This window comes from Lepus europaeus, chromosome 5 (assembly GCF_033115175.1).
Source record: "Lepus europaeus isolate LE1 chromosome 5, mLepTim1.pri, whole genome shotgun sequence".
Lineage (NCBI taxonomy): Eukaryota > Metazoa > Chordata > Mammalia > Lagomorpha > Leporidae > Lepus > Lepus europaeus.
In genome coordinates, this window is record NC_084831.1 from 28208050 (window position 1) to 28233871 (window position 25822).

Sequence of the window (25822 nt, forward strand, 5' to 3'; positions counted from 1 at the left end):
CTGTCTCTGCCTCTGTCTCTGGAATTCTGCCTTTCAAATAAACAAATTGAAGAAGGAAGAGGAGGAGGAGAAGGAAGAGGAGGAAGGAGGAGGGGGGGGAGGGAGGGGAGGGGTTAGAGGAGAAAGGAAGAAGGAAGAAGAAGGAGGAAGAGGAGGAGGAGGAGGGATGCAAACCAGGCACTCTGAGATGGGTGGTAGAGTCTGTGCCATCCTCTCCCCTCCTTGGCTATTCCTGAGCTCTCGCCAATGTGGGTGCCTCACAATTGCCACCTATGTGTCCCCACAGGAACCTAAAGGCCAGGGGTGGCATGGGAAAAGCAGCACCCTGGAGGACCCTCCCCTGCCGGGTTCTGCTCCTAACTCTGCGGTGCAGCTGTTGCTGGTTCTCGGCCGGCCTGTCCAGCTCTGAAGCTGCAGGCCCTGAGGCCTCTGACCTCACAAAGGACACTCATGAGTCCAGCACCCTCGTGGCGCCCTCCCCCGGCAGATGGGTGGCTAACAGCAAAGGCAGGGTCCTGCTCCTCAGCCTCATTCCTTGTATTTTTTTTTTCCCCTAAATCTTTGAAGTTCCTTCATCAACAAAGCCATCATCACCATCACCATCATCATCACCATCATCACGCTTATTTATTGCTTACTGTTTGCCGAGCTCTGTGCTAAGCACTTCATCCACATGGCCTTATTCCATCTCTAACCTCATGGCACTGTTATTTTCCTGAATTTATAGATGACCAAGCCGGGTCTCAGCAAAGTGAAGTCACTAGCTTCAGCCTCCCAGCTGCAGTCACAGGCTAGGGGTTTGGGGCAGAAGGGGCACCGTTCCCTCCCCAAACACTCTGAAGAGGCTCAAGCCCCCAGCTGCGCACATCCCCTCACCCTCCAAAGCAAGAACTGCTCCTGGCTTGCCCCCGACCTCCCACCCTCTGGTTCCCCACTCTCCCCCTTCTGAGCTCACTCTCTGGAGCTGCTCAAAGGAAGGAGGCTCTGGAGGGGGGGGGGCAGAGGGGCAGCATCTCAGCGAGCCTGGACAATGGAGACCCAGAGAACTGACCTCCGGGGGGTCAGGACAAAGGGCAGGGCCGGGGTGAGCAGGGCCCAGCTGTCTCCCCCCTCCTCCCTGGGTCAGTCTTTGCAGCTGCAGCAGCCTCATCGATCCACCTTCCCAGCAAGCTGCCTCTTCGGCCCCTGGCTGGGCCGGACTTGGCTCGAGGCCCTCACTTCGGCGGGCACCAAGGGGGCTGGGGTCCACCCCAGAGGCCTGAGGAGCAGGGCTGTGTCTGTGGGTAGAGCCGCGTCCCCGCCCACCCACCCCCCCTTCCCGAAAGGTTCCAGAGGAGAAATCCCTTCTGGGGAGATTGCAGGGGTCCTTCCGTGGAGGTAGGGGAGGTTCAGGGCCAGGACCACCCAGTTTGGAGCCGGGAGGGACCCAGCAGATTAGAGACCTGGGTAAGGCAGCCGTGCAGAGCTGTAATTACCGCCTCGAGAGCAGGGAAGGCAGCAGCCCCGGGATGCTGGAGGAAGGGCGGCGGCGGCGAGGCTCCCAGACCGCTCTGCCCATCCCAGCCACCGCCAGGACAGAGCAAGCGCAGCCCCGGAAGGGGTCTCCCCGGGACCCTCCCGTGTGCCTCTCGACCTCCCCCCGCCCCCCCCCCCCAAGCCGAGTCTTGGGAGAAAATGTAGGCTAGAGGCTGCCGCTCAGCCCCGGAGCCTAAGCCCCGGACAGGCCCCAGGGTGGGCCTGGGGGCTACCAGCCGCTCCCCCACCGGCCGGTCCGCGCGGCGGGTGAGTCACCCGAGAGCTCCCTACATAGCCTGCTCGCGCGGTGGCGCGAACCAACGCGGCCGCAGGGGGAGGCAGCCGCCCCGCGCCCGCCCGCAGCCCCGCGCCCCCTCCGCCGCGGCCCCACCGCAGGCGTCGCGGGGTTCTGCGCGCCGCGCCCGGGGGCGGGACGGGGCGGGGCGAGGCGCGCGGGGCCGGGACTGGGGGCCGCTGCGGGGCGGCCCTCCCCGCGTCGCACTTGGTACGCGCCAGCCGAGAGGCCAGGCCCAGCCCGGGCGGTACAATAGGGTTGGGCCGCGGCCGGGACTGGGCCGGCGCCGGGCAGGCAGCAGGATCGCGGCCGGAGCCCACGAACACTGGGCGGCCGGCGACTCCGAGCCTTGCCGGCCGGCAGCCCCACTCTTCTCCAGAGCGCCGCCGCCTCCGAGTCGTTGCCCGCCGGGTCGGGCCGGGCGTGATGCGCCGCGGGAGCCCTGTCCTGGCCGCCGGCCGCCGCCGCCGCCGCCGCTGAGACCCCCGAAAGCCCCGGTGACGCCACAGCCATGGAGAGCGGCCCACATGCGGAGCCGGGCCCCGGTTCCCCCTCAGGTATGGCGGGAGCCACGCAGAGGCCCGAGGCGGGAGGTGGAGGACCGCGCGGAGGCCGCCGCCGAGCGGGGACCCCTCCCCCGCCGCCCTCCGGCCGCTGGGAAGTTTAAAAATAAAGGCGGCGGCGACGGCCCGGGGCCACCGACGCATCTTCTGACAGCTGCCCCCTCCCCCACCGCGGGCGCCCGGCGGCGGGCTCCGCGGGGACCCTCTCGGGAGTCGTTGGGACGACCCTTCCGCCCCAGCCCGCTGCCATCTCCGCTTTCTCGGCCCACTCCGAGCCCCGAAAAGCCTCGAGTACTGATGAGCTGGGGGCTGCGTCCGCTTCCCCATCCCCGTGGGCACGTGTGACCCCAGCCCGGGTGTGCGTGTGCATGTTGGGGTGCAGATTCTCAGGCCTGGCGCCCTGCATTCCGGAGCTTGGGCCCGAATGCCCCCACGCCCAAGGCCCGGGCCCAGACCTCGCCCCCACCCCATCCGTCCAGCTGCCGCGCAAAGGGCCTGTTGCCGCTGCGGGCTGGCGGGGAGGGGAGGGGAGGAGGAGGTCCCTCGCGGCGGCTGCCAAGTAACCGGCCGGATAAAGGCGAGGGGGAGGGGGAGGCGGCATTGTTTGGGGCGAGGGCGGGAGCTGGGGAGTGGGCCGCCTCCCCTGCAGCCAGGCCCGCTGCGGAGCCCACCCAGCCCGATTTGGGGAGAAGGGGGCCAGAAGCGAATCTGCCTCCGCCGCCCGTCTTGCTTTCCAGCCTCTCTGGGCCCGAGTCTCTCACTGCAGCAAGAGGTGACGACTCAAGGCCAGCACCCTGGGGACCTGCCACATCAGCCCCTGACCCTCACACACACTCTGCCAGCCTGCCTCTCTCTCTCTCTCTCTCTCTCTCTCTCATTTCGCCTCTGCAGGCCCCAGACCACCGAAGCTCCCCCTCCCTACCCCTCACCACATCAACCCCCATTGCCCCGGACTTCTGCAAATCCCATTCGGATGTGGGAGCAGCTGATGGGGGGATGGGGACAGCTTTCTGGTTGGGCCTAGTGGCAGAGGGAGGCTCTTTCTCTTTCTTCCGGGAAGGGCAGGAAGAGCATGATTACGGAGGACCTGAGTTCTAGTCCCACTGGCTCAAGGCGGGGAAGGGGTCCCCTTCCCACACCCCCACGGAGTCCAGGAGCCTCATGCTGTCACCTCCCTACCTCCTGGGGTGTGGGCCCAGGTTGAAGCAGTGTCTGTGGGTGCGGGAAGCCCAGGACGAGATGGGGCCACTTGTCCGTGGGTGTTGGAGGGAAACCATGTGGGTATGGAAGCTGGAGGACACCGAGTGGGGGCTGCCATCAGACTGCTGGGTGTCAGGGGCACAGGAAACAAGGTACCTGGCCCCGCCTGGGCTCTGCTGAGCCTGAGGGGACACCCAGGGAAGCCCTGCCCGCCCCCTGCACCTGAGGGTCCCCAGCATTGGTGTGCACAATGCAGCCTGCATGGGGTGGTGACCTGGCAGTAGAGGGCCTGACCCAGTGGGTGGTTTATAATGAGGGCACTGGGCGGGGTGCGTGGACTGAACATGAAGACTCTGGTGGGCTGCTTGGCTCTCCTGGGAGGCCTGAGTGCGGGTGAGGGCATACAGGGTCTTAGATGGGGGAGGGTCTTCTGTGCACTGTGCACAGGGGTCTAGATGGAATTGTATGGGACCCATGAATTCCCTACACAGTTGAAGGTGACGGGAATCCCCTATGTGGCAAGGGCTTCCCAGGAACAAATGCCATGCTTCCAGCACGAGTCCTGGGAGCCGCCGAGGCATCAGTCCGAGACTGAGTGCCTGTGACATGGCTCCTGCCCTCTTTGAGTTCCCCTTGTGTGGTGCACACTGAGCGTTAATGGGTGGCTGTGCAGCACAGGGGACAAGCGTGGTGCCTGCCGTGGGGTCTGAAGACTAATTAGTCATCTGCTGGCCCCAGGACTGGGGCCAGTGACTTACCTCCTGGAGCCATCACTTCTGCCCCCTCTCCCCCAGAAAATGGGGGTAGTGTCATCAAGCTGGTGGGGTCAACGTGAGGGTTAGACGTGAGGTGTGTAAGGGAACCTGACCCAGACACCAGACACCCACAATGAAGTGTTATTACCGCTAGTGTGGTTATCTCCTGGAGCCGGGGCCAGCGTGGAGGTGTGGAGGATGGAGGGAGGGCTCCAGGGTCGGGTCGGGTTGTTGGAGGGGGTGGGCTCCAGATTCAAACAGTGTAAGTCCCCACTTTTCGCTTCCTGCCTTGGGGCCTCAGGCAAGTCTCTTGACCCAAGTGTGCAGTATTCCCCTCCCTGAGATGAGAGTAATGTAAGACACGAACTGTAGAGACCTTGGGCTCCTTGAGTGAGGCAGACACATAAAACACCAGCTCGTGCTCCGCAGGAGCTAGCTCTTTGTGCTGTCGTTTCTCCCTTCTTCGGGGCCTGAGCAGAGACGTGATTAATCAGAACTTCAGGAGGTAAATACAGGACAGAGGGCGAGCGGGAGGGGAGGTCTTGGCAGGTACGAGCCGGGGTGGATCTGGGGACGAGAGGGGCTCAGTTCCTGAAGGGGGTTGGTGAGGAGGAGGAGAGAAGACCCGAGACATGGGTGCCACCAGCCACCTGGCACAGCTACGCTGGTGCCCCTCCGCGGGCCAGCGTGGCAGCAAAGTGCCTCAGACCCAGTCCTTGCCCAGGGGAGTGCCCAGTGTGCCCTACGGGGCCCAGGCATGAAGGCGCTGCAGTGGGCAGTGGCTATGCTCCTGGAAGACTTCACAGAGGAGGAGGCGTTTGAGGTGGACCTGAAGCATGAGTAGAAGCTGTTGAGGCTGGCACAATGGGCTGCGACTCCATACAGCAGCCAGCCTGGCTGGCACCTCCCACTTGCCCCTCTTCCTTGGGCTGGTGGGCCCGGTAATGAGGCCTCTAATGAGCCCCTAATGGGCTTTGCCCATGCAAATGAGGAGGATGCCAACCCAGCCTCCCCCACCCCTCCCCCAGGAAAGGCACCTGCTGCTGGAGGGGGAGGGATGAGGGAAGGGGGAAGGGGCTGAAATCGCGGCTCAGGGTGGTGGCACGTGAGGGCAGTGAGGGCAGGTCTCAGGGCCCAGCGAGGCAGCAAGTTAGACAGCAGGCATGTCCTTGGGTCCCCGCTGGGCTTTGGGGCCAGGGAGGAAGCCAAGGAGCCAGGCCCAGATAATGCAGCTTTGTTGGCTGGTGGTGGCTCTGCCTGGCACCCTGAGGCACTGCCTTCAGTGTTGCCTCCATTACCTCTCAGCTGCAGCTCTGCCCTGAGGGGAGCAGGGAGCGGGGCAGGGGGTAGGGGACAAGGTACTGCCACTCTCCCTCACCATCCTCACCTGCTAGAGGGGGCGCTGTGGGCCGGGCACAGCCTCCCTGGTGAACCAAACTGGTGCCCATTTGTTACCTCCCACTCTTGTTTACCCAGGGCCCGCTCTGTGTCCGGCACATCGAGTGCTCTGACTCCTTGGCTCCCCACTTGTCCCCCAGGATGCTCTCAGGAGGAGGGACCAGGATTATCCCCATCTTACAGAGAAGCCCAGGGAAGTGAAGTCATTTGCCTGAAGACACACAGCAAGGCACTGGCAAAGGTGGGGTTTGACTTCAGAACTCTGACTGTCAGGCCTGTACTGGCAATGGGTTTGCGGCCCAGTGTGTAAGATACCAGCTGGGACACCCACACCCCGTTTTTGGAGTGCTTGGGTTCTTTGGCTGTGCTCCTGATCCATCCCTGAGAGGCAGCAGGTGACCATGGGTCCAATAGTTGTGTCCCTTCTACCCTCGTGGGAGACCTTTATTGAGGTCTGACCCTTGGCTTCGGTTTAGCCCAGCCCGAAGGCATTTAGGGAGTGAACTAGCAGAAGGAAGATCTCTATCTGCCTCTCAAATAAATAATGTCTAAAGCCAAATAATACTAAAGAAGTCTGTGCTGAATTGTCACAATCAAGCCAGCCAGTGACAAGGTCTGATCTTTCCACGAGTGGTCTTCCTTGGGCATCTTGGTCTTGGGGACCCCAGGATCTTTTCTCTGACCCAGCAAAACCCCGGGTCCCCTGTGAACTCTGCAGGGTTGGACCAGAAGGAGGTCCCGGGCCCAGGCAGTGGTGACCTGTCTAGCCAGTGGGCCATCCCCAGGCCCTAGCCTGAGGCCAGGCCTCTGCCCCCAGCATCTAAGCCCCAGCCTAGGCAGCCCTGCTGGGCCCAGGGAGGGACTGGTGGGGCCTGGGCTGTGGGATAGGGTCATTTCCTGCCGCCTAAAATAACAGGAAGTGGGTGCTCCTGATTGGAGGCTGGGAACAATGGCTGCCAGCAGGTCAGGGAGCTCCTGCAGATCTGCAGTCTTAGTCGGGTTCCCGGCTTTCTCTAGTCCACTGATGCGCGTGGCCTGGCCCCAGTGCCCTGCGGTGCACCCATTGCAGTAGGCTGCCCCTGTCCAGGTACACTCTCGGGGCCACAGAGTCCTTCCTGGCCAGGGGCAGGGTGCGGACACCTCCATCCAAGCCTCACAATCAGGTGTCCCCAGCAGCTGATCTTCCCGTTCTCTACCCCAGGAGGCTGCCCCCAGGGAGCTTTTGAGGCCAGAGACTGTCCAAGCCCATCTGCACTCCTCACCAGCTGTGTGGCTTCAGCAAGTGTCGTGACCTCCCTGAATCTGTCCCCTCATCTGTAGGAGGGGGTAAGAATACCCACCCCATAGGACTGCGGCCGAGAGTGAGGGAACCAGTGACTTCAGAGTGTTCAGCTGGGCCCACATGCGGCAAAGCCTTCGCTCTCATTAGTTGGACTTTCCCTGGGCTGGGGTTAAGAAGGGCCCAGAAGGGGTAGGGTAGAAGTGATTGGGATGCGGCTGTATAGATATGCCAGGGACATTGTGTCTGTGTGCTCATGTGCTTGTCCGGGCCTCAGAGGAGGTGCCTGGCTCTATGGGGTGTCTGCCTGGGCACATGTGCCCGTTACAGTTCTGTTCCCTGTGTGTGTGAGAGAGAGGGAGACAGAAGAGAATGTGTCACATCGCTCGCCACTGTGCAGCTCCGTCTGCGTGGTCTGGTGTCTCCCACTGCTATGTGTCCGTCTGTCTCCCTGGCTGGCTGGCTGCCTGGTCCGGTGCTGCCACCTCATGCTCCTGTGAGAGCCGGGGGGCTCTTGCTAGGGGTGCAGGCTCGGTGCAATCTGCCTCCACATCGTGCCTCTGCCTCCCCTTGCCCCCACCTGGGGCGCCATCTGTGTGCCCATCTCCTGCCCAGCTCTCACCTGGTCATTCCCTAGCACTGCCCCCAGCTGCTGCTCGGGCACCTTGCTTCCTGCCGCCTGGTGGCCAGCCTGGGCAGGAGCCTGCCTTCCCTGCATTCCTGCGCTCTGAGCTCAGGGCCTGCCTGCCCCACCTGTACCCTTTGCATTGTGGGGGAAGCCTCCCTGGGGAGGCACTGGATCACTTCCTGCTTTAGGGAGCAGGCAGGAGCCTCAGGGAGGGGTGGTGTGACCGCCTGCCAGAAATGGCGTGACAGGAGGGCTTTGTCATCAGACAACCCTGGGTTCAAATCCTACCTCTGACACTAACGTGAACAAGCCACTTGCCTGAGTAAGAGTGTTTTTCACCTGTGAAACAGGGGCCATCCTTATACTCTCCCTTTGCGTGTCCTAAGAATTAGCTAAGACAGAGCGCCTGGGACGTGGCAGGGCTTCAGCAAATTAGCTCGTTTCACTTCCCCGGCTTAGAAGCTGACGGGACACACAGAGCTGGGATGGGACCCCTGTATTTAGAGTTCACAGACGCAACTTTGGAGAAGTTGGGGCTCTGTGTGCCGGCTTGGTAGCTTTCCTCAGTACCCCCGGCCATCCAGCCAGCCATCTGTCCATCCAGACAGCAGGTCCTGTATAAGGCCACGGGGCTGCAGAAATCACAAAGGCGCCTCCTCTTCTCGATGACCCCTCACACTCAGAGGGGCACGCTGGATTTCTCTGTGCTGTTGGGAATATTGGGCCTGGCAGGAGTTGCTGGGGCTGGAGGAGGGAGGGGCGAGAGGAAAGGACACTGCCAGCTCCCAGAGGGTGGGCATGGGGAGTTAGCACCCTGAGCCCTGTGACTGGCCACCCCCTAGGGAGGAGGCCCAGATCTGCCTGTGGACCCCGGGGTAGCCCGTCTTGGGGAGCCGGGACTCTTTGACCCTGCTGTGTAACCAGCTCCTGCCCCTTTGCTCTGCTAGTGCTCTGTGTGCCAAGAAAGAAATACAAACTGTCCGCCTCTTATCCAGTGCTCAGCAAACACTTCTGGTCGATAGCAGCATAGCAATATGAAGCTGGCAACGGCAAAAACCTCGCAATCTGCCGCCAACCAAAATAAGATTAGATGAAGTAGCTAAAGGATCACATTTGGCAATTGAAAGTGGGGATAATCGGAAAAGGGTTAGCCATACTGTTCAGATAATTAACTGCGGAATGAATTGGGTTTAATGTAGTTTGTTCCCAATAATGCTGTCCTGGTGCCATTGCATCAGGGCCGGAATAATTCAGAAAAAATATTTGTACTCAGGGCCAACAGCCTGCCAGGTCACAAAAGGAGCTGCAGGCACCCTGTTTGCCTCCTGAGAAGTTTCTCTTGTTGAGCTGCTGGGGTCAACACTCATAACTGTTTTTATTAACGTCTACCTGAGTGGCTTAGTCCAGGCAGCTGCCCAAACTGCGTTGAGAGGGAGCTGTGTTGCTCCCTTCAAGTGTTTGTCCCTTCACAGCCGTTCACCACGTGGATTCTCCTTTATCAGCGTGCATACAGCCTCCCAGTGCCCGCCGGCCTGCCTGGTGCTTGGTTCTCATTGCACTGCGGTTGCCTCCGTGTCCTCGGGCTGGGGCTGCGGTAGCCACTGGTGATGCAGGGGTGAACCGAGCAGACGTGGGCCAGCCTCACAGTCTAGGAAAGAGGCTGACAATCACGGAGGCGTCACACAAGGAAGTCGAAATCGCAACAGTGACCATGCTAAGGCACCCGAAGCCACATCTGCGTAGAAGGAAGGAATTTATCCCGATCCGAGAGGCCAGGGAAGGCCTCCCTGAGGGAATGGTGGCCAAGGACTGAAGGGTGAAACAGGAGTTCATTTAGAAAGGAGGAGAAAGAGCATGTCAAGGGCCCTGTGGCAGGAGGGAGCATGGGTGGTTATTGGAACTAAAAAAGGTCAGTGTGAGTGGAGTTGGGCAAGAAGTGCGGAGCAGGGGAGGGGAGGAGACTCAAGAAGTATGTTGGGGGAGGGCAGGGACTTCAGACTATGCCGGACTGGTGTGCTGGGCTCAAGCATTTTCTTCATCTTCGGAGGAACGGGAAGAGGGTTCGAGTGGGGAGGAATGCCACGGGCAGACTTGCATTTAGAAAGGATGGCTCTGGCTGCTCAGCGGAGAGCAGAGTAGGAACAGTGCAGTAGAGCAGGCTTCTGCAGTCACCCAGGTGAGAGAGATGCTGCTGCTGTCCACGAGGGCGCAGCGCACTCTTTTCTTCATTGCACAACTAGCTCCAGGATGCCTGTGTGCCGGGCTGTTCCGGCCCCGGAGCTAGAGCCAATCTAACAAAATAGACAGGGGCACGGCTGTCATGGAGATTGCATTCTAGCAGTGGGAGACGGTGTTAAGATAGCGTTAATGCCTGCAGAGAAAAAATAGAGTTGGAAAGGAGAGGGGGGACTTTCGGTGCAGTTTGTAGTCTTCAGCAGAGGCCAGGGAAGGCTTCACTGAGAGGTGACATTTGAGTAAAGACCTGAAGGAGAGGCCAGCGCTGTGGTGTAGTGGGTAAAGCTGCCGCCTGCAGTGCCGGCATCCCTTATGGACACTGGTTCAAATCCCAGCTGCTCCATTTCCGATCTGGCTCTCTGCTATGGCCTGGGAAAGCCGTAGAAGATGGCCCAAGTCCTTGGGCCCCTGCACTCGCATGGGAGACCCGGAGGAAGCTCCTGGCTTCAGATCGGCATAGCTCCAGCCGTTGTGGCCATCTGGGGAGTGAACCAGTGGATGGAAGACCTCTCTCTACCTCTGCCTCTCTGTAACTCTGACTTTCAAGTAAACAAATAAAATCTTAAAAAAAAAAAAAAGACCTGAAGGAGGTGAGGGAGTGAGGCCTGCAGAACCTGGGGACAGGATTCCTGGCAGAGGGGCCAGCAGGTGCCAAACCCCGAGGCAGAAGCCTGCCTAGCCAGGCTGAGGAACAGCGGCTGCAAGAGAAGATCAGGGGCAGAGAGGGGGACCTGGAGGCAGCGGGCTGCAGAGGGAGGGAGGGCCCTGTTGAGCCTTGTGGATGCTGTGATGACATTGGTTTGTCCTCCCCGTGAGAGGGGCAGTCCTTGGAGGACATCGTCAGAGAAATGACGCAATCTGACTTGTTTCAATGTATTTATTTGAGAGACAGATAGAGAGAGCTCCCAAGTGCCTGCAACAGCCTGAACAGGGCCAGGCCAGAACTGGGAACCAGGCCTCAAGCTGGGTCTCCCATATGGGAGGGACCCAGTTACCTACGCCATCACTGCTGCCATCAGGGCCAGCATGAGCAGGAAGCTGCAGTCGGGAGGCGGAGCAGGGCATGCAGGTTCATGCATTCCGACATGGGACACAGGGCTCTTCACCGCCAGACCGCACGCCTAACCCAGATCCGACGTATTTTAACAATCACTCTGACCGTCTTTGAGAAAAGACCTAGGGAGAACAAAGAATGAATGGAGCAAGGAGTCTTTTTTTTTTTTTTTTTTTTTTTGACAGGCAGAGTGGACAGTGAGAGAAGAAACAGAGAAAGGTCTTCCTTTGCTGTTGGTTCACCCTCCAATGGCCGCCGTGGCCGGCACACCATGCTGAGCTAGATGCTTAACCTGGTCTCCCGTGGGGTGCAGGGCCCAAGCACTTGGGTCATCCTCCACTGCACTCCTGGGCCACAGCAGAGAGCTGGCCTGGAAGAGGGGCAACCAGGACAGAATCCGGTGCCCCGACCGGGACTAGAACCTGGTGTGCCGGCGCCGCAAGGCGGAGGATTAGCCTGTTGAGCCACGGCGCCGGCAGGAGTCTTTTATAATGGGTGAAAGTGGCAAGGCCCAGGGGGCTAGAAGAGATGGTGGGACGCGACTAGGCCCAGGATATACTTGAATTTTGAAGATGAAGCCGAAAGGATCTGCTGAGAGCTAAGACATGGGGTGCAAGGGGAGAAGAGGGTCTCAAGTGACCCCCAGGCCTAAGACACTGGAAGGATGGAAGAGCAGCAGGCTTGGGGGAGGAGCTCAAGAGCTCAGTTTGGGTCATGGTGTCAGGTAGGGAGTTGCATGAGCGAAACTGGCCCTCCAGGGAGAGGTCTGGGCTGGGGAAACAGATTTGGTTGTCGTCAGCAGAGTGGTGGTGTTTAAAGGCGCGAGTCTGGGTGAGATCACCCAGGGCGTGCAGACAGAAAAGACGGGAGCAGGAGCACCTCCTGAGCCCTGGGGTGCTGCCGTGCGTCTCCTTAGGTTGGGAAGTTAAGGAGGGGTCAGTGGAGAAGGCAGAAGTCACAGCCAACAAGGCAGGAGGAAAACCAAGCCGAGTGCAGAAATGGGGTTCAGGGATGGCATGGGGACCGGCCAATTCCGATGCTGCGCTGGCCGCTGGGTTTCAGCATGGCGGGGGCCTGGGAAGGCCTGGCAGAGTGGGCTTTCAGCAGAGAGGGCAGAAGTGGTTCTTTCGGGCAGGTGCTGTTCACCAAGTCCCTTCCAGGAGCTCAGAGCTGATGGACCTGCTGCACCAGCTACTTGTAGGGAAACTGAGGCTCAGTCAGGTTCAGAATTTGCTCAGATCCCCACTCGGGCCTGCTCACCTCTGCTGTGTCTGATGCCCATTCCGTCCCCCACGCCCTGCTCCCAGCCTCCCTTCACGTGGCCAGTCGGGACCTCGTTGGGGATTCATTGTCTCGCCTGTGGGTGTGATTTGCCTAGGCGAGGCCAAACACCTGCCTACTGGTTTTCCTTGCAACACTCACAGCACGCACAGGTGCTTGGAGAGTGGCAGTAATCAGGCCTCGCCCTCAGCCTGCAAGCTTGGTACTTATACGCCCAGGCTGGGCCCCACACAGTTCTGGGTGCAAATCCTGACTGCCGTGGACTAGTGCGGTGACCCGGGCCAGTCACTCACAGGATAAGTTCGGATGGCCTTCTCTGAGTAATGGGAAGAAGTGGCTCTGCCCGTCAGCCTGGTGGGGATGCAGAATGTGTCCCTCAGTGAGGGAGAAGTGGCTGCCACCAGCTTTGTCGCTCACTGGAGTTGGCACAGGGGCTTCCAGCTGACTGGGAAATAGGATGGCAAGGGACTGGCCCACCGAGTCCAGCTGGTAGACGGAGAGCTGGACAGGTCGCTGGGGAGGCAGACCCCCAGCCAGGCCTTTGGAGCCCAGGAAGCTGGAAGGGAAGGGACAAAGTGGGGACCGTGTGAGCCTCAGATGATGTCATCTCCCTCCTCTTACAGGTAAGGGCGTGGGCTCTGGGTACTGTCACTGGGGTCAAGTCCAGGCCTCTTCACTTAGCAGCTGAATGACTTCAAATAACTTACCCTCTTTATGCTTTATTTTCCTCACCTGTTTGAAAGAGACGCTTCCAGCACCTCCTTCATCAGTGTTATCAGTGAGGGCTTAAGTATGTGGGGGCAGGCATTGTGGCCACCGCGTGTGACACCTGCATCCCACGTTGGAGTGCCGGTTTGAGTCCCGGCTGCTCTGCTTTGGTCCAGCTCCCTGCTAATGTGCCTGGGAAGGCAGCAGATGATGGCCCAAGTGCTTGAGCCCCTGCCACCCATGTGGGAGACCAGGATGGAGTTCCTGGCTCCTGGCTTTGGCCTGGCCCCACCCTGGCTGTTGTAAGCATTTGGGGAGTGAACCAGTGGGTGTAAGATCTCTGTCTCTTCCTCTCTTTTTGTTACACTGTTTTTCAAACAAATCTAAAAAAAAAACCAAAAAACAAAAACAAACAAACAAACAAAAACACTAAAATGTAAAATGCTTTACACAGGTAAGCTCTCAATAATATCTAATTTTTTTTTTTTTTTTTTTTTAATTTGAGAGGCTGAGACACAAACAAAGAGAGCTCCCATCCTCTGGCTCATTCTCCAGATGCCTGCAACGGCCAGGGCTGGGCCAGGCTGAAGTCAGGAGCCAGGAATTCAATCCTGGTCTCCCACGTGGGTGGCAAGAGCCCAAGGACTTGAGCCATCTCTGCTGCCTTACAGTGTCTGCATTGGCAGGAAGCTGGAGACAGGTGCAGGAGCTGGGAGTCAAACCCAGGGACACTGATGTGGGATGTGGACATCAACTCCCAGGCCACACGCCCACTCTTCAATATATCAATGTTAGTGATTACTGTTATAGCTAACAGCCATTGCAGTACTGTGAGGTGGGTAATATCTGCCCTGTATATAAGAGGAGCTATGGCACAGAGAGGGTCTGTCATTGGCCCAAGGACACATAGCATGAAAGCCAGAATGCATTCATGTTCAGATAGTCTGGCTTCACAGCCCAAACCAACCAGTAGACTCCCACCTCCCTGAAGAAAGCACCAGAAGTCCTATAGGCAGCTCCTGGGGGCACTCCTCCCTGCACACACACTGTCACCCACAGGGAGGGGCAGTGTGCCAGCGCCTAAGAGCCAGAGTTCCCAGAACAAAAGAGTGGTTGGATGGAAGCCTCCAGGAAGAGGGAATGTTTCCCCCATGTGTGCTACCCCATGGACCTTGGCCTTGCTCCCCAAGCCCAGGTTGGTTGGTGTGTCCCTGTGGCTTTGATGGTGCCTAGAAGGTAACAGCAGATAGATGGCACCAGCAGAAGCCTGGCACCAGTGTGCAGAGGCTTCTCTTGGGAAGACCTGGAGGCGTCCTAAGACCTGCAGGGAACGGAGTGTTTGCTGGCACATGAACTATGCCAGGGCTTTACTGCCACCCCTGCTAGCTTGTGCCCATTACCTCCATTTTACAGATACGCAAACTGAGACTTACAGAGGTTGAATGGCTTGCCCAAGGTTGCTTGTCTGGAAAGCAAGCCTTCCGTTCCTGTCTTGGGGCAGTGAACTCGGAAATCCTCACTGTGGCGTAGCAGGTTAAGCTGCTGGTGGCATCCCATATGGCCAGTTTGAGTCCTGGCTGCTCCATTTCCCAACCAGCTCCCTGCTAATGGCCTGGGAAAAGCAGAGGAAGATTGTCCCAAGTTTGGGCCCTTGCCACTCGTGTGGGAGACTGGGATGAAGCTCCTGGCTCCTGGCTCCTGGCTCTGGTCTGGTCCAGCCCTGATGCCTGTGGCTGAGGAGTAAACCAGCAGATGGAAGATCTCCATCTTTCTCTCTCTGTCTCTTGCTCTCTCCTTGTAACTCTGACTTTCAAATAAATGAGTAAATCTTTAAAAAAAAGAAAAGAAAAGAAAGAAAGACAAGAAATCCTCATTTGCCTGATGCTGAAGCCCATCTTCGAGCTGGCCCATGACGTGCGCATGCATGACTCTGTGCTCATTTGCCAGGCCTCATGGCTTCTTTACTTGGCACCTGGTTAGCTTTCATAGGGTTCCTGGAATAGTCCTGTCTGAGAAGAAACCTGAGAGTGGCTAGGGAAGAAAACCAAGACATTACAAAGTAGAGGTCGCTGGTTGCCCCGCACCCCCACCCCGAGCGGGATTTTAGCGACACGGGCATCCCACTTGCGCCACATTCAGTGCTTCCTGTTGGTAGTCCCCTGTGCCCAGCTCTGAGTTGGGCACTGGGACCCAGGGGTGGGGTAGAAAGGTGAGGGAGGCAGATGTGGAACCTCGGCATCACCATTTGGTTCAAGAGTAAGGGACACAAAGCTTTCTCCGCGTTTTTCCAGTGCGCCCTGCACTTTTCCACTCCTCTGCACGCGACCTCTCCTGGGCAGCCCCTTCCCTCTTGCTTTGCCCAGTGCAGCTCGTCCTGCGACTCTCAGCTTGGTCGTCGCTTCCCCAGAGAGCCCGCAGCTGTAGGTCAGCCATCCCTGCCATGCTGCCCCCAGACATAGTCCTTGCTCTACAGCGACTGCCGGGCACTCGAGGGCGCGCGCTACACAGGCAGGGATCAGGGCTGCTTTCTCACCCTTGTGTCGTTAGTATCAGGACGGGGCCTGGCCCATACAGAGAACGCACACGCCTGGATGATGCATCAGTTGGGCACGAGAGATAGCCCTGTGGGTGTACAGGCTGACTCTCCTCTCCTGTGTTGGTCTTTCAGCTGTGGGAGCCAGGATCCCCCCGGAGCCAAGGCCTTCTCCAGAGGGTGACCCTTCCCCACCACCGCCACCACCACCGATGTCAGCCCTGGTCCCTGACACTCCTCCAGACACCCCTCCTGCCATGAAGAACGCCACTAGCCCTAAGCGGCTCTCACTGGAAGCAGAGAGCCCCCCAGGGCAGGCTGAGCCTCAGCCAGCTCCCCTACAGGAAGAATCCCCTTCTTTGGAAGCAAAGAGCAGGGGACCCACCCCACCAGCCACAGGCCCGCGGGATGCCAGACCTCGAAGGAGCAGTCAGCCATCCCCAGCGGCTGTGCCAGCTTCCGACAGCCCTTCCGCCAAGCCAGGTGTGTGTGACGTCCCCAGTGCGGGGCTCAAACCCTTGGGCTCAGGGTCCTAGCCCTGGATGCCATTTGGGGGTTCTCTTTGGCCCCAGTGGAGATGGGGAAAGGGATGGGTTGAGGCTAGAGGGAGGACCTGCACCTCTGGGGAAGATGTCTGATGGGTTTGTGCTCATTCTCTCTGCTAAGATGTAAAGAAGGCAGGAGAGAGACACAAGCTGGCAAAGGAGCGGCGAGAAGAGCGGGCCAAGTACCTGGGTGAGTGTTGCGGTAGCGTCGTGATCGCCGTCGGCATCCTATTAATAACACTGATGCTTCTGGAACATTTCATTACATGCGCCACACTAAGAGCAGCACACACAGCATCTCATTCAGTCCTCCCAGCCCATTAGAGGAGGAAGCGGAGGCCCAGAGAGATGAAATCCTTTGTCTAAGTGGCAGGGCTAGCGAAGTGGCTGAGGTTCACACCCAGAAGCCCCATCTCACCCCAGATCGCCACTCCCCACCACGCTCTGTGGGCAGCTCTCCAGTCGTACCCCAAATCAGATGGGCGTCTTGCCCTGAAGAACTCATTTCTCCTTCAGCCCTAAGACCAAGGGGCCAACAGGGGAGAAGCAGGCCTCCTGCAAGACCTGTGTGTTCAGGATGCTTTCCTGAGAGCAGGTGTCTGAGCATGGGGGGGCTCCACCACAGCTGGGACGGCCACTTGGAGGAGATGCACTTGGCTGTGAGCAGCCTGCAGAAGCCCTAACACAGCCCTGGGCTCCTTATCCCACAGCGGCCAAGAAGGCAGTGTGGCTGGAGAAGGAGGAAAAGGCCAAGGTGCTGCGGGAGAAGCAGCTGCAGGAGCGCCGGCGGCGGCTGGAGGAGCAGCGGCTCAGAGCCGAGCAGCGCCGAGCCGCCCTGGAGGAGCGCCAGCGGCAGAAACTCGAGAAGAACAAGGTGTGTGTCTTTGCCACGTCTCCTGGCTGGGTCCGCGTGGACCTCGGTGCACTGTGCCCACACCTCTGTACCGGCTTCGTGTGTTGCACGTCCTGCATCCATGACATCTGTGTCTACGTGGTCCTCTCCAGGCTCACACCCACAACGGTGTCCCTGTGTCACAATGACTGGGCATCCTTACAACTATGAACACGTTTGTGCCCATGTAAGCGGCCATAGGCCCCCATAGCTGTGCACTGTCACTACCCATGTTTGTGTGTAGGCCACGTGTCTGTAGTGTGGTTGTCCCTTAGTACCTATAGGGAATTGGCTCCAGGATCCCCATATACCAAGATGTGGATGCTCAAGTCCCTTATATAAAACAGTGTGATATTTGCACATAACCAATGCACATCCATTCCCATATATTTCAATTTTTATTTATTTTCACTTTATTTGAAAGGCGAAGATACAGATAGATAGAGATCTTCCATCTGTTGGTTCATTCTCTAAATGCCCACAATAGCCAGGGCCAGGCCAGGTCACAGCCAGGAAAACTCAGTTTGGGTCTTCCACGTGGCAGGCAGGGACCCAAGCACTTGAGCCATCGTTTGCTGCCTCCTAGGAAGCTCGAGCTGAAGTGGAGTAGCTGGAACTTGAATCAGACACTCCAGTATGAGATGTAGGCACCCCAAGCAGTGACTTACCCCCTGTGCCAAACACCTGCTCCTCGTACACTTTAAATATCTCTAAATCACTTGGATACCTAATTAATGCCATGTAAATAATCATTATACTGTATTGTTTAGGGAGTAATGACAAGGGAAGAACGTCTGTGTGTGTGCAGTGTAGAGGCAGTTTCTTCTTTTCCTAATACTTGCTGCCTGCAGTTGGTTGGCTGCAGGCACGGAGGGTCCACAGACAAGTGTCTGCATGTGCCTAGCTCTGTCACACAAGTAGAGGAAATGATGGGAAGGTGGCCTGGCCCTGCCCAGGGGCCACAGGCTAAAGGGAAAACACAGCCCCTGGATCAGGACCCTTCAGTGCCAGGGGAAGTGAGCTTGCCCAGCAGCCCCAGGCAGGGGAAGAACTCAGGTCCTCCAAAGAGCAACTCATACACCCAGGAAATGACTCAAGAACAATGAAAACACCTCAAGAACAAGTCAAAAGGAATCTAGTGCACGTGGTCCTTAATCATAGCAAGGATTCGGTAACCTTGGTTACCTGTGATGAGTCAGGAAAAGCTTCCTGGGGAAGCTGGGAGGCGTTGTCCTGGGAAGAAGGACGGCGTCTCTCCCATCTATGACGAGTGATTCTGAACCCAGAGCCCTGTCCTCTGCCCATGCCCCTCCAGGAACGCTACGAAGCAGCCATCCAGCGGTCAGTGAAGAAGACGTGGGCCGAAATCCGACAGCAGCGCTGGTCCTGGGCGGGGGCCCTGCACCATGGCTCTCCCGGACATAAGACCAGTGAGTGGGCAGGAGGGGCTGCTGAGCAGGTGGGGGAGGCTGGGCCTGGCCGGCACGGGAAGGGACCAACCCTCGTGGGAGGAGCTGTAGGCTCCCTGCGGCAGGTGCCTCTTGCACCACGTGACTGTGTCCTCTGAAATGGTCTGTAAGCAAATGATCCGGCAGAGCAGAGGCGGGCCCTCTCCATTGGTCTGCCCTTCAAAGCTGTCATCTTAGGAGTAGCCTTCCTCACTCTTGTCGGTTGTTATTGGTCAGTAATACATAAAAGGGACATTAGTGCCCTGCAGACCCTGGACATTTAAAGAAAACTGTCCCCCTCTGTCTTGGAAGGTAGATGTTTGTGTCTCAGTCTTCTCCATGGAGAGCCATGATGGATTTTGGTCTGATTCCTTGCTGGCCTGGATGGTCACTGTGTTTGGCTCTGTGTTTCTAGCTGCATACCTCTTGGGGTCTGTTGCTCATGGATCTGCATTGTATGGCTTAATGTCTGCCTCGGTGTGTTTGTGACCTTGTAGACCTCAGTGAGGGCTTCTGAGTCACGGACTTGGGGTCCAGCTCTGGCACTTGCGGTGTGACCATTAACTTCTCGATATCTCATTTTCTTCATCTGTAAAATGGGGATATGATACTACGTGCCTCCAAGCTTGTAGGTAGATGTTTGGAGGATCGAGTGAGGTAACGTGTGTGGTGCCCAGCACAGTGCCTGGCCCATGGTAAGCATCCACCACTGTTGGCTCCGAGAGACGTCACCACCGGGCTGCCTCCATGTGCTTGTGCCTTGTGTGCACCTGGGTCTGACACATCGTCCCTTGGTGTTTGTGTCTGTCTCTGTGCATGTCTGCGAACATGTGTGCATGCGTGCATAGCCACCTCTCTCTGCCTGTCTGCATGTCCTTGTCTTTGTGTGTCCAGATGACTCTGGATTTGTGCAAGTGACTGTGACCGTGTGGGTTGTTCTGTTTAGGGACTTCTTTGCATTTGTCCCAGTACGTGGGTGTTGTATCCATAGCGCCTTGGCTGGGCAGTGTCAGCAAGCACCAATGCTGGCTGGTTATGGGGAAGGGTTGCAGCACCCAGCCCTAGGGAATGGCTTCCTTTGGTCTGGCCAGGAAGGTTGTAGTTTCTCTGGTTTTATACCATCTCCTCCCTCTATTCCTTCTCCATCGGTCCCCCAACCCAGGTTGACTCTGGTCACCTCGCGTCCCTCCCTTTCCCAGGCCAAGTCTGCCTCCTCTCCCCTCTCCCACCCTGCCCTTGGAGCATCCTGCATGGAAGGCCTCAGTGCCCCCCCTGGCTCCCGTCTGGCCCGGCCCTAATGCCGTGTCTTTTCCCCTCCAGGTGGGAGCAGGTGCTCCGTGTCGGCAGTAAACCTGCCCAAACACGTGGACTCTATAATCAACAAGCGGCTCTCAAAGTCCTCTGCCACGCTCTGGAACTCCCCCAGTAGAAGTAAGAGATGGCCCAGCCTTCCCCCTCCAGAGCCCCCCCTGTAGCCCCCACCAAGTGCCCTCCAGAGCTCTGCAAGAACACCAGGCCACTGGAGCCTTCACATACTCCAGGTCCCCATCCCCAGTCTCCCTACCCCCCCTTCAGGGGAGCCGCCATTGTGCCCTGCAGGAAAGGCGAACAGAGACAAAAGAATGCCCTAGAGAGCAGAGAGCCTGGCTGAGGCCTCCAGAGCAAGTTCGAGTAGTGGCTGGGGGTGGGGATGGGCAGGCAGCCTTATCTCCAGCCAGGCCAGTGAGCCTGCACTGGGCCAACTGTGGGCAGGTGGCCTGGCAGGTGGCCTTGCTCCCCGTGGGTCCGACTGGCCGGGTTCCTGAGGGTGGAGGCAGAGTGTCCGTATTCTGACTTCATCCTGGAGGGTCCATGCAACCCTGCCTCCTCTGCCTTCAGAGCCATAGCCACTATGGCCCTGGCTGGTTCCAGAGTTGTGGCCAACCAGGGTGGCACAGCCCTGCCTTCCCACCATGCCCTGGTGCTCACTGTGAAGGAGCCATGGTAGGAGTTATTTATAAGTTTCTCTAGCTTTTATTTGGTTGCTCTGTTGCCTAGCAACCAAATCAGCTGCTGTACCAACCCCACCTGACTGAGGCTTAAAAATAACCCAGCAGCTGAGGGGAGAGAGCAGGATGGCCTAGGGCAACCAGGCAGGCTCACAGCCTCTCCTTGGCACAGGATTCCTACACACCGGGCCAGGGGAGCACAAGGACCCTCACTGTCCAAATGCAGGGGATCGGACATCTGAGTCTTCCCCCAGCCCTGGCTGGCTCCTGCCTATACTCACAGTTCAGAGCCCTTTCCCCTGGAGAGAGCCACAGCGGGGACCCTGGGGTGATGGAGGATGCAGTGCCTTGTGGCCTGGGTCTGCAGTGGAGGGCCAGATCTTGGGGAACACAAGTGTGGCCCCAGCGTGATGGGGTGGGTGGACCTTCCCGAGTGAGAGTCCTTGGGCGAGGCATGGCGATGGCCCTGGTCCCCGTGTGCCTCTGCCGGCAGTGACCGGTATCCCCTGGCATTCTCCCTAGATCGCAGCCTGCAGCTGAGTGCCTGGGAGAGCAGCATCGTGGATCGTCTCATGACGCCCACCCTCTCCTTCCTGGCTCGAAGTCGCAGCGCCGTCACATTGCCCCGCAACGGCCGGGACCAGGGTAGGGGCAGCGGCCCTGGGAGACCTCTCACGAGGGGCCGGGCAGGGGCCAGCCTTGCGCCCCGGCCGCGCCCCGACCGCACTCATCCCTCTGCAGCCGTGCCCCTGTGCCCGCGCTCGGCCTCCGCCAGCCCCCTTACGCCGTGCAGCGCCCCCCGAAGCGCGCACCGCTGCGCCCCTGCCGGGGAGCGCGGCGACAGGCGCAAACCCAGCGCCGGGGGCAGCCCCGCCGCGGTTCGCCGCCGGCCCGAGGCCTCGCCGGTGAGTGGCTGCGCAGGCGGGGACAAGCGGCCCGGTCTCGGGCAGCGCGGAGGCCGCTCACCGGTGTTCCCACTGCCCCCCTTCCCCCACCCCCTCGCTAGGTGCAGAAAAAGGAGAAGAAGGACAAGGAACGGGAAAACGAGAAGGAGAAAAGCGCCCTGGCCCGGGAGCGCAGCCTCAAGAAGCGCCAGTCGCTCCCGGCCTCCCCGCGCCCGCGCCTCTCTGCCGGCGCCGCCGCGGAGCTCAGGTAGCTGGGGCACGGTGGCTCCTTGCGTTCACTCGGTTCACCTGCGCATGCTGGGCGCCCCGCCCCCCCCATGCTGTCAGTTCTTTTCGTTTCTCTCTCTCTCTCCCCCCACTCCCCCTCCCTTCCTTCTTTCCTCACCCCTCTTGCTTTTTTCTTTCTTTCTTAAAAAAGATCTATTTGTCCATATGGGCACCAGTTCGAGTCCCGGATGCTCCACTTCCCATCCAGCTCTCTGCTGTGGCCTGGGAAAGCAGTGAAGATGGCCCAAGTGCTTGGGTCTCTGCACCCGCGTGGGAGACCTACAAAAAGCTCCTGGCTTTGAATTGGCTCAGTTCTGGCTGTAGTGGCCATTGGGGAGTGAACCAGCAGATGGAAGATCTCTCTGTCTCTCCCTTTCTCTTTCTGTAACTCTGGCTCTCAAATAAATAAACAAATCCTTAACAACAACAACAACAAAAATGCAGAGTGACAGAGAGGGGAGAAATCTTTATCCACTGGTTCACTCTGTAAATGGCTGCACCCCAGAGGAAGCCAGGAGCCTGGAACTCCATTCAGGTCTCCCACGTAGATGCAGAGGCCCAAGTACTTGGGTCCTCCTCCACTGTTTTCCCAGGTGCATTAGCAGGGAGCTGGATCAGAAATGGAGGAGCAGGGACTGAGACTGGCACCCATATGAGATACCACTGGCTGTTGCTGTCTGCTGAAGACCCCTTTTGTTTTGATTGCTGGATTACCCCATCTATAGCGAATGAATGAATGACCTGTTGGGTAGTGTTGGGGTAACAGGGCCATCTCTGCCCTCATTAAGCTTGCAGGCTAAGAGGGAGACAGGCATCAGGGGTCTTACAAACAACTACACAGGAGAGGAAAAGACTGGGTTCAGGGCGGGGTACAAGGTAGGGATGCTGACCTCCTTGGGGGACTCTTGCTGGGTTGAGGATGTGCTCAGAGGGTGTGCCACTCACTGCCCCTGGACCTAATCTCCATGCCTTTTCTTTCAGCCCCAAATGCAAGGCCCGGCCAGCCTCTCCTTCCATGTCCTGGCACAGGCCTGCCTCCCCCTGCCCCAGCCCAGGGCCAGGCCACGCGCTGCCTCCAAAACCACCGTCTCCCAGGGGCACCACAGCCTCACCCAAGGGCCGGGTGCGGAGGAAGGAGGAGGGGAAGGAGAGTGCCAGCGCAGCAGGGCCTGAGGACAAGAACCAGAGCAAGGGCAGGGCCAGCGATGAGAAGGAGCCAGCAGCCCCAGCCTCCCCTGTGCCCTCGCCCTCACCCTCGCCCACCCCAGCCCTGCCCCCCAAGGAGCAGCCAGCTGCAGAGCCCCCTGCAGGTGAGTGTGAAGAGAAGTCTGGAGGGGCAGGGCCGCCAGCTCTGCCTGTGTCGGGGAGGTGAGTGGGGCGGGAGCCTGGGTGCTCGCTGTTGTTGGACTGGAAGAGCAGAAGAGGCGGCCCCTGCCTGCGGTGGGTCCAGACCAGGCGTGCAGGCCACTCTGAGCGGCTGGGTCCCGCTGAGGTCCCGGGGGCCTGCAGGTACCTGCGGGTGTGTGATGACTCCTGGTCCTGGATCCCCTCCAGACTCTGCCGCCCAGACCTCAACTCCAGCCCCCGCACCCCCGGGGACCCCGGGGACCCCGAGCAAACCCATGGCCGGCACCACAGACCGAGAAGAGGCCACTCGGCTCCTGGCCGAGAAGCGGCGCCAGGCCCGGGAGCAGCGTGAGCGTGAGGAGCAGGCGCGGCGGCTGCAGGCCGAAAGGGACAAGTGAGTGCGCCCCCGGGCGGGGGCTGGGGGTGCCGGGGGTGCCGGGGGAAGAGGTGCAGACCCAGCGAGTTTCCCTGGCTCCTAGGCGAATGCGAGAGGAGCAGCTGGCGCGGGAGGCTGAGGCCCGGGCCGAGCGGGAAGCGGAGGCCCGCCGGCGGGAAGAGCAGGAGGCCCGCGAGAAGGCGCAGGCCGAGCAGGAGGAGCAGGAGCGGCTGCAGAAGCAGGTGCCGGCGGGCGGGGCCTCGGCCCGAGGGGGGGCTGAGGCAGGCGCCCCAGGCTCATGGGCGTCTTTGGCAGAAGGAGGAGGCCGAAGCTCGGTTGCGGGAAGAAGCGGAGCGGCAGCGTCTAGAGCGGGAAAAGCACTTCCAGCGGGAGGAGCAGGAGCGGCAGGAGCGCAGGAAGGTGCGTGGGCCGGAGGGGGCGGGGCGCAGAGGGCAGTGCTGGATTTGGAAGGACTCCAGCCTGTCCGCGGCCCTGGCCTTGGTCTTGCAGAGGGTAGGACAAGGAGGAGCTACCCTACTTCCAGGCCAAGTTCTGGTTCTTGGCTTAGAAAGGGTTGCTTTGAGCTGGGAGGGCCCAAGAGCCCCAAGACCCGGGCTGGCTGCTGGGAGATTCGGGACTCGCGCGGGGCTTGGACCTTACTGCGGGCTCTCCACACAGCGCCTGGAGGAGATAATGAAGAGGACCCGGAAGTCAGACGTTGCTGAAACCAAGGTCAGGGGTCCTCCAGAGGGGGCAGTGTTGGGAGCAGGGGCCGGGGTGCCGAAGGAGGCTGCAGAGAGCACCCGGAGTGGCAGTGGCGGAAGGCGGCGCCAGGGAGGCCGCCCCGCGCCCGGGTCACGGGAGAGGAGCCCTGCACGCAGGCAGCCAGGTGAGTCCACTCACGCCTTGAGCCTGACTGCTCCTCCTCTTCACAGCAGAAGCAGGACGGGAAGGAGGAGAAAGTCCACAATTCCGGTCCAGGTAAAGCCCCTGTGTCCTCTTCCCCACCCGCCTCGCCACCCCTACCTCCCTGCGTGGCCAGCCCCTGACCGGGGCCACTCCTCCCCCCGCGCAGAGCCCATGAAAGCCGTGGAGACGCGGCCGTCGGGGCTGCAGAAGGAGACCCGGCAGACAGAGGAGCCGCCCCCCCAGGAGCCTCCGTGGAGGTACCAGCCTGCACTGCTAGGGACCCTGAGCCGGGGGTGGCCTGGGCTTTCCGGGGAGGCGAGGTGCTGAGCGTTGGCCCCTGCACCCACAGCCTTCCAAGCAAGGAGCTGCCAGGGTCTCTGGTGAACGGCCTCCAGTCTCTGCCAGCACACCAGGAGAACGGCTTCTCCCCCAAGGGACCCTCTGGGGACAAGGGTCTGGGACGGACCCCAGAGGCGCTGCTGCCCTTCGCGGAGGCAGAGGCCTTCCTCAAGAAAGCCGTGGTGCAGCCGCCGCAGGTCACAGGTGGGAGCGCCCGCGCCCTGCTCCCTCCCAGCGGCCTCCCCTGGGCTCCCCGGGCCGCCTCTCTTCCCTGACCCTGTGCTCCACCCTCTGGGCCTGGGGGCTGGGTCTCCTCTGAGCGCGTCCCCTCTCCTTTTCCCTCAGAAGTCCTCTAAGGCACAGCTAAGACGCCCCTCTACACCACGTGCCAAGACGTCTGGAGGAGAAAGAGACAGAACAAAGATGGCAGCGGCCTGGGCCTCGGGGTGGTCCTCTCTTGTTTGTAACCTGCACCTTATAGACGGATGTCTCTTTGGCTGGAGCAGGCCCTGCCCCTAGTGCATTCGTGTGCTCCCACGCGCGACACTCCCCTCGCCCGTACACACACACACTCACAGCCTCTCTGGCCTCGTCCCCTGGGGAAGGGCCGCCTGTAGTATTTGCCTGGGTTCGGCGGGGTACAGTGGATGTGAATACTGTAAATAACTCGTGCTCAAACTCCTCTGCATGGAGGGGGTGGGCGCAGGAGGCAGACCCTCCCCCCAAGGCTCCCTGGGGAGATCTTCCTCTCTCTATTTAACTGTAACTGAGGGGGAACCCAGGCTGGGGTTGGGGGGCACCTCGGGCCACAGGATACTGGTTGCTTCAGGGGTACCCATGCCCTCTACCCTCGCGGAATCAGTGTTACTGCATCTGATCAAATGTCTCCTGAAATAAAGTGAGAATAAGTCTGCCAATCCCATCTGTCCTTGGAGCTGGCCATGAGAGGGAGCAGGGAGCCTCCTGAGCTCCAAGAAGAGCTTAAGGGGCCTAAAGCCTAGGGCTGTCTACCCCTACTGGTGCTACCAGTCCTGGACACCCCCTGCCTGTCTTTCAACTCCCTCATTGTTCGTTCGATAAGCATTGTTGTGTCTGCCTGGTGCCAAGTAGTGAGCTGTGCACCGGGGGTGCAGTCGGAGGAAAAGGAGTTGCCTGTGTCCTGTGGAGTTCATGGAGGAGCAGGTGAGGGCCGTAAGCACAGTGGGCTGCCTGCCCAACAGCTGTGCCCACCGCCCCTTCCTCATTCCAGGTGGAACCCCAGTTTGTTCCAGTAGCCGTTTGTCTCCTGGGAGCCACCCTGTGCTTCTGTGGAGGTGGATCCTAGCCCTGGACGTGCATCCTGATTTTAATGGCCCAGAAGTG

The 25822-nt window shown here is 59.6% G+C and overlaps 1 protein-coding gene across 9 annotated transcripts; it reads left to right on the top strand.

Annotated features, from left to right (window-relative positions):
• The first annotated feature begins 2088 nt into the window (after positions 1–2088).
• Positions 2089–25377, top strand: MAP7D1 (MAP7 domain containing 1). Of its 9 annotated transcripts, none has more exons than XM_062190971.1 (18): positions 2090–2367; positions 15580–15927; positions 16111–16179; positions 16700–16863; positions 18197–18311; positions 19650–19760; positions 20840–20962; positions 21059–21222; positions 21324–21469; positions 22471–22799; positions 23044–23230; positions 23316–23454; positions 23528–23632; positions 23891–23944; positions 24148–24193; positions 24288–24378; positions 24471–24664; positions 24806–25377. In XM_062190971.1, exons 1-18 carry the CDS (start codon positions 2322–2324, stop codon positions 24814–24816), a joined length of 2442 nt encoding a protein of 813 aa, XP_062046955.1. In that variant the 5' UTR covers positions 2090–2321; the 3' UTR covers positions 24817–25377. The 9 variants fall into 9 exon arrangements, with proteins under 9 accessions (XP_062046953.1, XP_062046954.1, XP_062046957.1 ...); XM_062190972.1 differs by having other exon boundaries at positions 24151–24193; XM_062190969.1 differs by having other exon boundaries at positions 2089–2367; positions 20840–21222.
• The last annotated feature ends 445 nt before the right edge of the window (positions 25378–25822 follow it).

Excerpts from the sequence above, each read along its gene's own strand:
- MAP7D1 (XM_062190969.1), top strand. The coding sequence starts at position 2,322 with ATGGAGAGCGGCCCACATGCGGAGCCGGGCCCCGGTTCCCCCTCAG. Across the intron at positions 23,633-23,890 it reads AGCGGCAGGAGCGCAGGAAG|CGCCTGGAGGAGATAATGAA; the intron begins GTGCGTGGGCCG and ends CTCTCCACACAG. Across the intron at positions 24,194-24,287 it reads AGTCCACAATTCCGGTCCAG|AGCCCATGAAAGCCGTGGAG; the intron begins GTAAAGCCCCTG and ends CCCCCCGCGCAG.